Source organism: Podarcis muralis, chromosome 15 (assembly GCF_964188315.1).
Source record: "Podarcis muralis chromosome 15, rPodMur119.hap1.1, whole genome shotgun sequence".
NCBI lineage: Eukaryota > Metazoa > Chordata > Lepidosauria > Squamata > Lacertidae > Podarcis > Podarcis muralis.
The window spans coordinates 2,081,922-2,096,956 of NC_135669.1; the positions used below are offsets into that span (position 1 = coordinate 2,081,922).

The 15,035-nt window shown below is 43.9% G+C and overlaps 1 protein-coding gene across 6 annotated transcripts in view; it reads left to right on the top strand.

Moving 5' to 3' along the window:
• POLR3D (RNA polymerase III subunit D) overlaps window positions 1–15,035 on the top strand; it is a 54,495-nt gene that overhangs the window by 8,914 nt on the left and 30,546 nt on the right. For 2 of the 6 annotated variants that reach the window (XM_028707677.2, XM_077919321.1), the window contains exons 3-9: window positions 2,000–2,043; window positions 2,803–2,954; window positions 4,417–4,541; window positions 5,415–5,580; window positions 7,455–7,717; window positions 8,201–8,353; window positions 11,758–13,726. In XM_028707677.2, coding sequence (XP_028563510.2) covers window positions 2,000–2,043; window positions 2,803–2,954; window positions 4,417–4,541; window positions 5,415–5,580; window positions 7,455–7,717; window positions 8,201–8,353; window positions 11,758–11,880 — 1,026 coding nt within the window. In that variant the 3' untranslated portion in view covers window positions 11,881–13,726. Of the gene's footprint in view, window positions 1–1,999; window positions 2,044–2,802; window positions 2,955–4,416; window positions 4,542–5,414; window positions 5,581–7,454; window positions 7,718–8,200; window positions 8,354–10,922; window positions 11,167–11,211; window positions 11,233–11,757; window positions 13,727–15,035 lie in introns of those variants that run through there. The other 4 variants (XM_077919323.1, XM_077919324.1, XM_077919325.1 and 1 more) reach the window with 3 other exon arrangements.

The window sequence follows — 15,035 nt, forward strand, 5'->3', positions numbered from 1 at the left end:
TAGGAAAAACAGAGCTGCTGCTCTGCTTTTTTACAATCACAATTCAACAGCTAGACAACCATAAATCTCTTTCAAAACCGGAATCCTTTTTCCTGTATACATTACATACAGTTATAGATCTCTGTTGTCTGCAAAGTTTATTCTGTTTTTGCTAGCTATGGGAATAAGGGGAGCAAAGAGCTACGAGGAGCGCTAAGGACCTCATGGCTGGAATCCTGCTCAGCCCTCCTGACTTGAGAGACTGGTTTTAATCCCACCCCACTCCCTGTTTCAAATTACATTTTTGGTAGCAATAACAGTTAAGAACCATACTTGAAAGGGAGAACTGTTCAAATTCCAGACTTGGATGATGTGGGGGGGGGGGAGGCGACGGAATATGGGTTGGGCATAACCTTGACAGATAATCATGGAAGAATAGATCAGAGGTGGCAGAGTATAAAGAAGATAATTGAGGGTCTGGACTGGCAGTGTTGTAATTGGATTGTACTATACATCGTTTGGTGGAAGCATAATAGTCCTGCTGTTTAGATGGAGCTAAATTATCCTGCTATATATATGAAACTAGGTATCTTTTGTAAGCCACCTTGGGAGGATTTTCCCCTCAAAGGTGGCATACAACGATGGTACTTTAAATATGTAATAAATGAATTTGCTTCTGCAAAGAGAAAGCAATCCGAGACTTCCAGGATTGCAAATGCTGTACAGGCAAATACTGTAACATGTGGGGGTTATGTTCCAGGGGCTCCATGTGCATAAGTGAAATCACATAAAGTGGGTAGCAGCCTCCCAACGCCTGTTTTTTACTGCTTTCCAGCAATCTCTCCACACAACTCTCTCTCCAACCAGAGCTGAAGCTCTGAGGCTGGCTGGAGGATGTGTAGAAAAGCAGTGGCGGCAGCTGTTGCGCTGCCCCGCATGTCAGCTTTGGCTGAGCAGCCCAAACAAAGCCCCACTGTGCCTCCGGTCTCTTTGGGACTTTCTTGGCCCTCGCTAACGTCCTCTTTGGGCTCCAGAGAGGGACTCCTTGCGAGTCACAAGGACTCTCCAGCCCTCCCCTGCCATGATTCTATTTATTTAATTTGTTTTCCAGCACCACACATATATGCCATCACACACAAGTAGAACGCGCATAAGTTGAGGGGATGCCTGTACAAAACGCCTCCGTTTTGGAACGTTTCACCTCCCAAATGCCCAAAACCTGGAAGTAAGTGTTCCAGTTTTTGAACGTTTTTTGGAAGCCGAATGCCCAACGCAGCTTCCACTTGAGTGCAGGAAGCTCCTGCAGCCAATCGGAGGCCGCGCCTTGGTTGTCGAACAATTTGGAAGCCGAACGGGCTTCTGGAATGGATTACATTCAACAACCAAGGTTTGCCTGTGTTGTAGCTTTTCTTTGCTTGAATAGAATTGTGGAATATGTACAACCACAATTGTAGTGAGCTGCACTTTGCAGAACTGCTTGGAAATGGTGAAGTGTTTTGCTTCTTAAAAGTGCTATAGAAAATGAGTAATCCTAAAGGTAAGGTTACTCTGTGCTGAGGAAATGGAGTGACACAAAGTTACAATAATGGGCAATTTTCCATACTTGCTTCTGAACTTAATACTAAGGTGTTTGCAGATCTTGGAAATTCCTTTTGGACAGAGAAAAGGAACATCTCAGTAATAGGCACTCAAGGTAGGAGGAAATGGAAAACATTGTCAGAAACCAGAGAGGGCCTAATAGCCATGCAGACCAGAAAACTGCCACCCTCTCTGCGTCTTGGAGCTTTTGAAAAGGCACATTATTTCCCTTTTTTCGAGATATAAATTTTGCAGCTTTGAAGTCTAGAAACTTTTCTCCCCTTCACACATACACAATTTTGAGACTCCTAAGTATATTTTGAGACCAGATTTTGCAACACTGTTTTCTGTGAGAAATTTCACACACTGTGTTTTGCAAACTTAAGTACCATATACACCTGAGTTGATGACTTGCTTACCTTTTTACTTTTACTTTTTACAGAAAACCTTTGCTCCCAACATAATTAGCAGGAAAATCAAAGAAGAGTAAGTAGCTTTCTCATGCTATGTTGTCTGTGAAGTGTGACTATAGAGGTTGTAAATCCAGATCTGGGGGAAATAAGGATTGTACCCAAAGTAGGGTTAAGTGACTTGCTCCCTCAGCACAAGGGTTTATGCTTGTGCAATAGAACTCCCCCCCCCCCAACCTCAGATGCACCCTCAATCTGTTCTGGGTGTTCCTCCAAACCTCTGGAGCAGGTGTGGGGAGAGCACTTGCAGAAGGTTGAGTGGAGTAAAAGTTCCATTGCAAAAGTGGAAAGCCTTGTGCTAACAGAACAAGTGCATTGGATGCCACCCTAGCATAATAATTTAGTGCAAATGTGTAGTTTTCCTAGCTTCTATCTGCAGTGTATCCTATGAGCCATATTTACAGGTGGGGGATCTGTTAAAGAGCTTGGCACATGTGAAAATGGTCTTAGAGTAGCTGTCTCTCTGACATATTTCCACATGCAGGAATTTGTTACATTGAATTTATTTATTTGTATTTAACCATTTGTATACCGTTTAATCGCAAAAACCTTGTAAGTGATTCAATCATGGGTTTCCCCCCATCTTCAGTATGAAAAGCTACATTGTGCGCTGTTTCTGCACATTTGACTTGGCTCCTATTCACACATTAAGGCATCAGACGCTCCTGTAGCTACTGGTGAGAAATGGCAGGAGTCTTCTGGATATATTGAAGCACATAACAAGAGCAGGCTACTTTTACTTTCTTGTGATTCTGTTTGGTCTGCTTTTTCTTAGGCCAAAAGAGGAAATTAACATCAAGAAAGAGAAGAAGGAGCGTGATCGAGACCGGCAGAGAGATGGTCATGGACGAGGCAGAGGGAGGCCAGAGGTCATCCAGTCTCATTCCATCTTTGAGCAAGGTCCAGCAGAAATGATGAAGAAAAAAGGTATGTGGAAGATTAATGTGAACACGCCTCTGTGGCCCAGCATCTAGCATTTGGGCTTGAACCTGAGACACTTATTTCCAAGTCCTTCCTCATCTCCGGACTCCCAGGGATAGTTTTGGCCAAGTCACTGCCTCTCGGTATGAATTATCCCAGTCAGTAAAACAGGAATATTTCTTTATACCTCACAAAGATGTTATGAGTAAACTGTCACAAAGTACTCTGTGAACATTAAATAGTGTTTCCATAGAAATTAAGAACAGTGCTCAAAAATACCATCAAGAGTTGATACCTTCGGTTTCTGCTTTCTGTTGTTTCATATCCTCTTGAGAGTAATATAAAATATTTAAAATTGGCTGCTGTGGAAAATAAAGCAAAAGCTGAAGGCATGTTGGCAGTGAGCAGGCACACATTGCTGTTGACCACACGGCAAAGAGGGTGCTTGATTTAAATGCATGTGAACTGGACATGCAGCAAAACCATTGGCCCACGTCTTTGTCACACATCAGCCATGGTGGATGTTATCTTGGTGAACTTGAAAGGTTATATAAGCTGTCCTTTTGGGCAGAAATTATTTCCATCTAGCTGCCACAGAGAAGGGAAATGGGCCTATTCTGCCTACTCTACTGAGAGACCAGATCCATCAGGCCTTCCCGCCCACAACTGTCACCTGAGAGCAACCATTTGGTCAGAGGGAAACGCAGGAAGCAGGACCACTCCATCCCTGCTGAGAGGCCAACTTTGTTGGTCTTTTTCTTTTCCTGGTGGGCTTCTTTTCATCATAAGTATTGCTGGTTAACTTTAAGAATTGGTTCCTCAATTTGTCCCGTTTCCCCCCCCCCCCCAAAAAATCTCATTTTCCTTTGTGTGTTTTTTTTAGTTTGTAAGCCTGCAGGCAGGGGCCTTATTGTTTTTAGTTTTAGCCTTTTCATCTGAAGTGGAGTGGGAGGTCAAAATGCTTTAAAAAAATAATGAAGTTCAAAACCTTCACACCTAAAGCTCATCATTAATCCTAACCTGCACCATGAGACCCAGCTCTATTTTTTTTTACTGTACTGTATATGTTCCATCTTTCTCCACCCCCACCCCCTGGGTGTCTAGATGCAGGGAACTCGGGATTCTTGAGTATATTGAGTATTTCAATAGCTGTATAGAGGAGTTCATTTTGGAAAGTGGTTGCCAAGGTAAGCAAAACTGCTTGAACTGTGTTTCTTGCTCTGAACATGCCTTTCTATCTTTTTTCGCCCTAGCCCTCTGTTCTCGTCTCTTCTCTCTGCTTGTACAACTGAAGGCACCAGGCCTCTTGGGCTTCAGTTTTAAGGAATGGCTTGAGCAGTCGACTTCACCACACAGGTTGCTCTCAATTGTGGAAGTTCAAGCTTCAAGGCGCTGTAATAGCCGAGTTACCACTTGCCATTCGAGATGTGTTCTGCTTACAGCCATGCCATTCTCTCTTTCGGCACAGGCACCTGGGATAAGACTGTGGATATGTCTGACTTTGGCCCATCCCACATCATCAACATAAAGAAAGAGAAAAGGGAGACAGATGAGGAAACCAAGCAGATCCTGCGCATGCTGGAGAAGGATGATGTGAGTTAGATGGTGGCTGCATTTTGGGACAGCCGTGTCTATGCTGAATCTTTTAAGGACAAAAAATGGCATGTAGCCCATAATCTATGTCCCAGTTATAGATGCTGTGGTCTTTCCCATTTTGAGGCAGGGAACCTTGGAACCATCTTTGACACACTCTTTCTCCTACCTCTCCTTTTGGGAAAGGACTGCAGCTTCACAGGAGGGCTATAGCTCAGTGGTAGACCTTTCATGCTGAAGGTCCCAGGCTCAGTCCCTGGTTCAGATCCCCACCTGAAACCCTGGCGTAATACTGCATGGATAATACTGTGCTACTTGGTACCAGGAGCTCCCTATGTTCCCCGCTAAACTCCTTACCCCATTTCATTTTTAAAAAAATTCCACTCACAGTTGGCTTCCTTTTGTGTGTATCCCTTTTTGAGAGCTTTGTTGGAGCACCAGATGAGGGAAGGAGCTCTTAGGGAGGGTTGTTTAGGAAGCTTGTGATAATGAGACCCCCGTGCCAGTATTGTTTAGCCCTGTTTTGCTGTGAGGTTTGTTTGTTTTATAGTGCAACAGGTTCACTTTTAAATAAATGTTTTGTTCTCTAAAACTAATTTCTCTACACAATTATGTGTCAGTTGTTGATGAAATATTAAGAAAAATCAGAAGCTCAGCAAGCCTGTTTACTGTTGTATTCACAACAGGGTGTGGGTATGTATGTTTTCATGTGTCCCCATCCATATTAATATAAATATCTCCTCTCTATTTATCTGTCTGTCTGTCTGTAGGTATGGGTGTCTGGCTACACACCCATACACCCCACCACCAAGAACAGCTCCCTCAACATTCAGTATTTAATTCATTTTTTCTCTCCTGTTCCTTTGGTGCCAGTTCCTTGATGACCCAGGCTTGAAAAATGACATCCGGAACAAGCCAGTTCAGCTTCCTCTGGCCCATTCAGGCTGGCTTTTCAAGGAGGAGGATCAAGAGGATGTCAAGCCTTTGAGCTCCAGTGCCAGGGAGGAGGACATGGAAGTAGACACATCTTCAGTGAGAGGTAGATGGTTCAGATGGATCTGCTGTGTCCCTCTGGGGATTATACCACTGGGTGTCACTACTACAGTCTTGTGGTGTCCTCTCGGACAACAAAGACATAAATCTGAAAAGTCACAAATTTGCTTAATTTAATTATCATCTGTCAAGGGAGAGCTTGTCTTTGAGTTCCAGGTTCTGGGAGGGCAAACTGTGGTGGATGGCTGTTGCTGTTTTGCCCTGCATGTAGAGTTTGTGAAGACGCTTGAACTCAGGGCAAAAGGGAGCACTTGGCAAACCCTTGTGATCAACTCCCGCCCTGAAACCTATGTCTCCACTGTGGAAGGACGTGTGGATCCAGAATTGGACTCAGTGTTAAAACTGTGTTTATGGAAGACAATCTTACTCGACTACGAGTGATCGCCAAAGAAAGAAAGAAGATAGTCCAGGAGAACCTAGGAAGTGTTTTTTTCTCCCAGCTGCCAGGGATTGAAACGGGGGCCTGCATGCAAACTCTCTGCCACTGAACTGTGGCCCTTTCCCGTCAGATGGTCCACTATAGGATACAGGGTGCTGAAGCCAGCAGGACTTTCCTTATTTCTCTAGGCTGTATGCCTTATGTTTACTTCTGTGTAGAGGAGCTTGCCCAGGATGCACTTAATCAAAAGCAAATATCCTTTCTTCTCACAATGCATCTGTTCTAGCAAATCTTGCTTGCTCGTGATTTCTGCTCACAGTATATTATGATTGCAGTTTGCTTTTACTTTATCTTATACATGCAGTGTGATGGTTGCTAGTGAAAGTTGTAGACTCTCATTTCAAATCTCAACAACCTGGTTTGAGGCAGGAAATTGGACCAAGTGACTTCTAATTTGTCTTTATGGTTTTATAAACTACTCATATTATAGAAATATCAGAGCAGTGCATAGAACACCAAAAATAAGTATAAAATATGCATCAGAAATAATCCAGTTAAAATAGCAGTAGAAGACAACACCAGAAGACAACCACTGGACAATAAATAAAAGTCTTAAACATGTGTCTGAAAGAAGAGATTGTTGGAGCATGCCTCATCTCAGAAGTCAATAAATCATCCATTAAAGGGACTGCAATACTGAAAGTCCTGCTATTGGTAGACACCATTTGAATATGAGAAGCCCTGAACTGTTAGATTCCAAAACTAAGACTTTGTCAAGGATGTATAACTTGCTGTTGAAATGGAATACTCAGGATGAAACGGTGAAATCTGCTATGATTAAATGGGCACAAGATGTTGGACATAACATTATGATGGCTGACTGGGAACAGTTACGGACCACAGGTATGAAGTTTACGGCATGTAATGCCTTAAGAGAGAATATTATGAAAATGATATACAGGTGGTACATGACACCAGTCAAGCTTGCAAAAATCTATCATTTGCCCGATAATAAATGTTGGAAATGTAAAGAAACTGAAGGTACATTCTTTCACCTTTGGTGGACGTGCCCAAGGATTAAGGCTTTCTGGGAGATGATATATAATGAAATGAAAAAGGTATTTAAATATACCTTCCTGAAGAAACCAGAGGCCTTTCTCCTGGGCATGGTTGGCCAATTGGTGAACCAACTAATTGAACTGGATACAAAAAAGGGAGGTGTGAGGAGGTCTGGGGAACAAGCGAATGTAAGATAAGACACGGAAAGATTGAATTGTTTTTAACTGTTTTTACTTTGTATTTTTTCTTATTCTTTTTTCTTTTTGTCATATTTTGAAAACTTTAATAAAAATCTTTTTTTAAAAAAAATGAATATGAGAAGCCCTCAGTACCACCAGGAGGTCCTCTCCCATGGAACACAGTGACCAGGTAATGGTGTAATCCCTTGCAGCTCTGATTTGAATTGTTATGTCTCGTTTCAGTGAAAGAGGAGCCCCATGATGAAGAAGAGAACCCACTGGTCCTCAGACCAGCTCCTGCAAAGGCACCCCCTCCCTTCCCCCAGGATGTGTCTGTTGCGGAGCTGCTGCAGCGGCTCAGCCTCTGCAAGGAGGACGAGTTGCTCTTTCTGCAGCTACCAGATACACTGCCAGGACAGCCGCCCACCCAGGACACCAAGCCCATCAAAACTGAGGTGCAAAGTGAAGATGGGCAGGTGATGGTGATAAAGCAGGAGAAGAACCAGGTATGGGAAGACTTGATTCCTGTTTAGAATAAGAAGTAGCAGGGGGCTGGATAGGATGTCGTTGCTTATGTTGCCAAAGAAGGGGCCATAGGAAGGGATGTGGAAGTGTAGAAAAGTCACCCCATGTGTGGAGTGTAGGGCACATGACTGCTTCAATTTAAAAGTTTCTAGTCTTTCTGGGTGCTAAGATGTACTTGAAACTGTATGGGCTACACTTCATGATGCATCAGAAGCCAGAGGCCTTATTGCATAGAATTTCCATTGTTGCCTACTCTATAACCAGCAGAGGTAAAGTATGTAAAATGAGAAATGGGTCAACATTGTTTAATCTGCATAACTTTCACTGGTTTCCTGAGGTTCAGCTTATTCAGTTGAAGGCACTAGCTCTTGGTTTGTGAGAAAACAAGGGTGGTTTCTGAATACTCCAAGATTGGTTTCCCCAGAAAGATGGGTGATGTTTGTAACTTTGTGCTTCCTTTTCAGGAAGCCAAAGAGGCAGAGAACACCTGCACCCTCGGTGACCTCTCTGAAGGGCAGGTGGGGAAGCTGCTGATCCGCAAATCAGGGAAGGTGCAGCTAGTTCTGGGCAGGGTGACTCTTGATGTGACCACAGGGACACCCTGCTCCTTCCTTCAGGTATGGCTTACTCAGGAAACCTCTCTTTTACTCACCTTTCAAAATGCACATTCCCTGCTAGCAAGTGAAATGGAGATGTCCAAAGGCAGTGTGGCTCTGAATAGCAGTTGCCGGTGTGGCCAGTGGCAGAGAAGAGCTATTGTCAGGTTCGTTGGCTTGCCTTTGCTGGTCTGATCCAGTTGGGCTCATATATTCTTACGGCTCAGTATAGGCTTTGATAGACTGGGGAGGGGAACCTCCAGCCTGCAGGACAATCAGCTGATGGATTGAAGGGTAGAGTTAAATCTAGCATTGGTTGTAAACACCTAGTTGCAGCAGGGGATTCCGATGAAAACCCCTTTCTGAATCAGAAAGAAGGGAGAAGGATGATGTGAATTAGTTTTAACAGCACCCTTAATCTGACTTCATTGTGCCATCAGGTGATTGACAGATGGGCAGCCCCACTCACCTGTCAAATCGGGGTCATGAGGCAAATCCTCATGAGGACCGAAAAGGTTCTCTCTCCCAGCCTCAAGGGGACACAGGCATCTTCATGAGATGAAGTGGGATACAAAATCAACCATACTCAGAACAGAGCTGTTGAAATTATTGGATATGACTAAATTAATTTCATTGGGCCTGCTCAGAGTAAAGCATAGCTGGATTCCTCCCACCCATGGTCAGCCTCTGTGCTGGAACCAGAGTGTGATGTCTCTGAGGGGCTGCACCTAAAACATGTGCAGTGCACTTGTCAAAAAGGTGCCGTCACCAGGAGCCCAGCATGGGGTCCAGCTCCTTGTCCAGTGTCAGTTTGGAGTTTGGGTTTCTTAGCGGTATAATGTCTCTTTCCATATATTTTGTCCTGGGGTTCCCAGGGCAGAACACAAAATATGCACACAAAATATGCACACTATGAAGGTCACTTTTTTGGATGAAATCTGGGTTTCCTGTCAAGCTACATGCAAGTGAGGGATGAAAAAGTATTTGTACATGTTTTTCTGTGATGTCAACCTCTATTTTAAAAACGGGGAGCCCTTCGTAATTAAGTAAAATAAGTATGGATTTATTTGTTTTTAACTTAGGCATCATAACTCAGGTACAAAATTGGAGAGAGCTCCAGGTTTTGGGGGATTGGCAAAAGAAATTCCCCCACAAAGCATATTGTTGTCCCTGGTAGTGACAGTGGTACTTTCTCTTCTCTGCTGGACAGAGGGCAGGCATCTACTTCTGGTCCTATTTCTGTCTGAGTAGGAGGGCGGTAGCTGAAAGCTGCTGCTGCCACCACCTCTCTGGCAGATCGAGGGGGATGGGAGACTCAGTAGGCAGCAGCAGCAGCACCAAAGCACAGAGGATGAAAGGAAAGAATGCGTCTGCCACTTGTGCTACTTCTGTAGGGGGGAATCAGAGCAGTGGTGGGCCCAGCCTCTGCTGTTGCCTGATGCCAACCCCTGGTTGTGGTCCTGTATAAAACAGTGCATATGAAGTGGCTCGGAGCATCGCTCTACTGGTAATTGGAACAGGTTTGAGCATCTCAAACTCATTCTGTACCGGAGCCACCAAAGGCTTCAATAAAGGATCTGGCTGCCTACTTTCCTAGATAGCTGCCATTGGGAATCCTCCATTAGTCTTCTAGAAATAATAACCAACACCTTGACTCTTCTTCCTCAGGAATTGATGACCCACAAAGTTGGTAGAGAGCACCCTCTTAATGCTTCAGTCTGGGCACTCAGAATGTCAAGGGATTTTTTAAAGCTAAATTTGTTTCCCCATATCATAGCTAGGAAGGGACGCGGATGGCGCTGTGGGTTAAACCACAGAGCCTAGGACTTGCTGATCAGAAGGTCGGCGGTTCGAATCCCCGCGACGGGGTGAGCTCCTGTTGCTTTGTCCCTGCTCCTGCCAACCTAGCAGTTCGAAAGCATGTCAAAGTGCAAGTAGATAAATAGGTACCACTCTGGCGGGAAGGTAAACGGCGTTTCCGTGCACTGCTCTGGTTCGCCAGAAGTGGCTTAGTCATGCTGGCCACATGACCCGGAAGCTGTACGCTGGCTCCCTCGGCCAATAAAGCGAGATGAGCGCCGCAACCCCAGAGTCGGTCACGACTGGACCTAATGGTCAGGGGTCCCTTTACCTTATCATAGCTAGGGAACAGTTAAAAGACTTGGCTAAGGAATTAGAGGAGATTATTAACTTTCAGCATTGCATTTTCTAATATCACAGTGCTTCCAGCTGTGAACCTATAGGACTACGATCATGGGTAGGCAAACTAAGGCCCGGGAGCCAGAACCTGCCCAATTACCTTCTAAATCCGGCCCTTGGACAGTCCAGGAATCAGCATGTTTTTACATGAGTAGAATGTGTCCTTTTATTTAAAATGCATCTCTGGGCTATTTGTGGGACATAGAAATTCATTCACCACCACCCCAAAAAATATAGTCCGGCCCCCCACAAGGTCTGAGGGACAGTGGACCAGCCCCCTGCTGAAAAAGTTTGCTGACCTCTGTTCTAGATTGTACAGTGCTGACCCCTGACTAAGACAACAGGCATATATATATATCTCCATTACTGTGCTATGTTACTATTCTGTTAGCAGAAGGATTTCCACATTCACAAGAAAGCTGACAATCACATCTCCGATACTAAAATGTATGCGGTGCCATCTCTGTCACTGAATGAAGAAGGGTGTTGAAGGAGCTGAATACAGGCAATGACCGATTAATGTACATTCAGAGGGCACCAGTGACCTGAAAACGTCACTCAACATGTCACAAAAAGGGAGGAATGGGGCAGGGCGCATTTATAGGCACTCTGCTGGTGTGGGGGGTGGGAGCAAGAACGGAACCCCCATGTGAAATGGTTGTTGACTTTAATGCCCTTAGTTCTGAATAACAGAGATGGCCAAAGAGTATCCGAGATGGAAGATGTTAATGGAGCACAATCTACCAGGAAGTTCTGCGCAAGTCTTAATTAAATGAATGAGGGCTGCTGACGTTTCAGTAGGAATTAGCTGCTCCCCCCTGCCTCATCTGCAGAAAAATGTCCTTGGTGAGCTATGGGGCTAAAGAGGATTTGGTGTTTTAACCCGCTTGTGGAGACTATCAGAGGTCACAAAGAGAAAGGAAAAATATATGAAAATAACAAGAAGAGATGTGGAAAAACAATAAGAAAGGACTGGATAGTACTGTGAATATCATATGGTCAGATTTGTGGACATTAAAGCAGCAGCAAGAAGATGATTGGATCCCCTTTCGGAACTTGAAATATGGGTAACCCCAACAAAAATTTAAAATTTGGCTTTGTAATTTGTAATTTATGTAATTTGGTTTGGTTTGATTTGATGTGATTGGTCGGTTAATAAAAATTATTCTTAAAAAAGAGAGAGAGAGGATTTGGTGGTTAACAGCTTTTTCTTTTGCCCTTGGAAGGAGCTGGTGTCAGTGGGCATTGGAGACAGCAGGAGTGGCGAGATGATCATCCTGGGCCATGTGAAGCACAAGCTGGTCTGTGCCCCGGATTTTGAATCCCTGCTGGAACAGAAGCATCGGTAGAGAGCCTGGGCAAAGGCCTGTGGACAGGACTGCTCGCCCTTCCTCGAGGTTCCTTTAGAAGCAACAGTGACTGGGCTGTCCAGAAAAGCCTTGTTCCGAATCTGGAGAGAGAGAGACAACCTCCTAGACAAGACTGGCCACATTGCAGTGGAGCGGAACTGTGTGACCCCTTGCTGCGTTTGGGTCTCTGAAGCCATAAAGTCTTCCGTTGGAGATGCTCCAACGCCTCCCCTTCTCCACAGGCCTAATTTCCAAGCAGCGTAGAGCAGACAAGACTGTGCCACAATCCCAGGCGCCAGAGTCCTAGTAGGGGATTGGTTATGTGGGAGAGGCTTTTGAGCAGAGATTGGGCTCTTCAGCCATTACCTCCAGGTGAAGAGGAAGGGTGCTCCCATTCCAAATGGTTCTATGGATTCTCAGGATGAAGCCAGTCCTCTCTGAAATTGTTCATATAGTTTCCCCCTTATTTTTGAACAGCTACAAAATGTCTGTGCATTTTTTAAAAAAGGTATCTGGTTGCCAGGGCTTGTGATTTGAGGTGCCTATCATGCTACTTCATGTATGCCAAAAGCAGCAACAGGTTTCTTTAGAGAGGCCAGAAAATGGCATGAAGGGGCACACCGTCCCTCGCCCAGTCTTGTTTTTGGTTTCCCATCGCCTGCAGTGTTGCCGTCCTTGATGAATGTGTGGTGCATGTGATGCTGGTAGTGAGTTGGGTGTATTTTGTCCCACCAGCTGTGCATCTGGCAGATATAACATATTCAATTAGCCTTTGATGAGGGAGAGCAGTACAGAAGATGGTGCTGAGATAAAATGAATAATCACCCCTAATGATATTTTTTGAGGGGAAAGTTTGGCTGTTAAGAGTTTGATTTGGGCTCTGGAGTGCCCTGATTTCACCCTCTACCATACTTTTAGTCTGCAGGGATGATGAAGCTGTAAATCATGTGCTATTTATCGTGTCTGGGAATTGCAGGACAACAAGGTTTTAGGGCAGGGATGAGGAACCTCTGGTCCTCCAGATACTGTTGGACTCCCACTCCCATGGCCTAGTGGTCAGGGATTATGGGATCTGCAGTCTGCCACCACCTGAAGGGCCACAGATCCCCCATTCCTGCTGTAATGGTTTTATAGAGCAGGAATTAAAACCTGTCATCTTCTAAATTTTAATTTTTAAATTCAAGATGTGGAAGTTATAAAAATCTGCTGGAAAAAAGCTAAATGTTAATTCAGCTGGACCCCTGCTCAAGCACTGCTCTTAGATAAGGACAGTCTTATAGGATTTCTTAAGGAAAACTCATTGCCGTGGTGCCATGGCACAATTGTTGAGCTCCATCTGGTGGCTGTGTATTTATAAATAAAAATGAGGAAGTGGCTTTTGCATTGTGTGGAAAAAGTGGATAGAGTGTTTTTCTCCATCCTGATACTAGAACATGGCATCTTCCAATGCAGCTGAATAGTGGGAGACTGACGTACCTCGTGCCACACACAGGTAAGCAAGCACTTTGGAATCCACAGCTTTCCCTGTTTCTTCAAAGCTTGTATATATTTTGTGAAGTGTTTGTATGTCTCCGCTTTACCTGTTCCTCTGTTCTTTGCAGCTATGAGACCAGGAGAATGCCTTTGAGAAATATTTTATTAATGAATTAAACTGAGCTTGTGGTGTCTGTTTAACTGCTGCCCTCAAAGCCACACTGCTTCATCGGAAGGCAGCCCTCTTTAGGGAAGCTTTTAATGTTTAATAGACTATTGTATTTTAATATTCTGTTGGAAGCCGCCCAGAGTGGCTGGGGAAACCCAGCCAGATGGGCGGGGTATAAATAATAAATTATTATTATTATTATTATTATTATTATTATTATTATTATTATTATTATTATTATTATTAGCGGCTAATTTGATTTTGACTGCTTACTTTGGTCCAAGAGCATTTCATGTACCTTGAAGGAAAGAGACAGTTTGCATTGCACTTCAGCCTGGATGGGCATCATCCGTGGCAGATATGCCATGACTTGCTTTCTTTCTAGACATAAATAGAGAGTGCTGAATTGCCTCCTCCACCTCACCATAAGCTTTATCTCCTCTCATCTGATTCCTGATGTCACTGGTGCTCAGCTTTATTTGAAGTGATGACAGTTCTGGATATCCAATGGGACCTGCAAATGGCAAAGTGAAAAATACCCTGGAAGGAGAAAGAGACTACTAAATTGGCAATATTATGGTAGTGATGAAGTCCTGCTGTCACAAAATTGTTATGCCCAATTAGGTTCTTTTAATTTGTTTCGGTGTTTTAACCTCCATTCTTGACATTGATGTGTGTATGAGTGCATATTTTCTGTGTTGACTTGTTAGCTGTTAATAATACACTATTATAGAGAAATCCAGTATTGGTTGTCTGAGGTTTATTTGTGCCTTCCCTGGAGCACACTGGGTCTCATCTAGGTTAAAACATCTAAACAAATTAAAAGAACCTAATTGGGCATAACATAATTGGTGTTTTTTATTATTATTTGTGCAAGGTCTACTATTTATTTCTTCTTTAAAAATCACATTAAAAATAAGTCTTTATTTTCCATATAAAAATAAGTATGAAAAACATGAACACAGGTTTTTTGGGGGGAGGGGTTCTTAAAAATATTTATTGGTGCAAACTGTAGACCTTCACAAAGGACTTGGAACGCTTGGCAATCTTCCTCTTGCCCATACTGGCTGTCACTTTGCGTGGGTAGCGATCAATGCCAGCCACCAGGATGTGCCATCATCAATATTCTTAACAATAACAGCTTTGCTTCCAGAGTAACACCGAGCAAGGACAAGGACGACTTTTCCTCTTGGAGCTGCAGCAGCGATGGCACCCACGCCAGAAGAGCAACATGATCACAATTTGATTAGCAATAATGCTGACTTGGAAATTTATTATTGTGTCATGCATTCAGAAACGTCCTTGTATGAGTCTTCTGCAAGCCACTGCTTTATAGTTTTCTTTGTAGTCTCTGCTGCTTTGTCGGTGGACTGGACACCTAAAGACTTTGTGTCTGCAGTCACCTCCTGCTCTTGTTGCACTCTGTGAAGTTTTTGTTTTCTCACCTTCTCCTCTCTGTGCTCTGCAAGAGCTTTTGCATTAGCCAGTTCTCGATCAAAATATTTGCACTGTT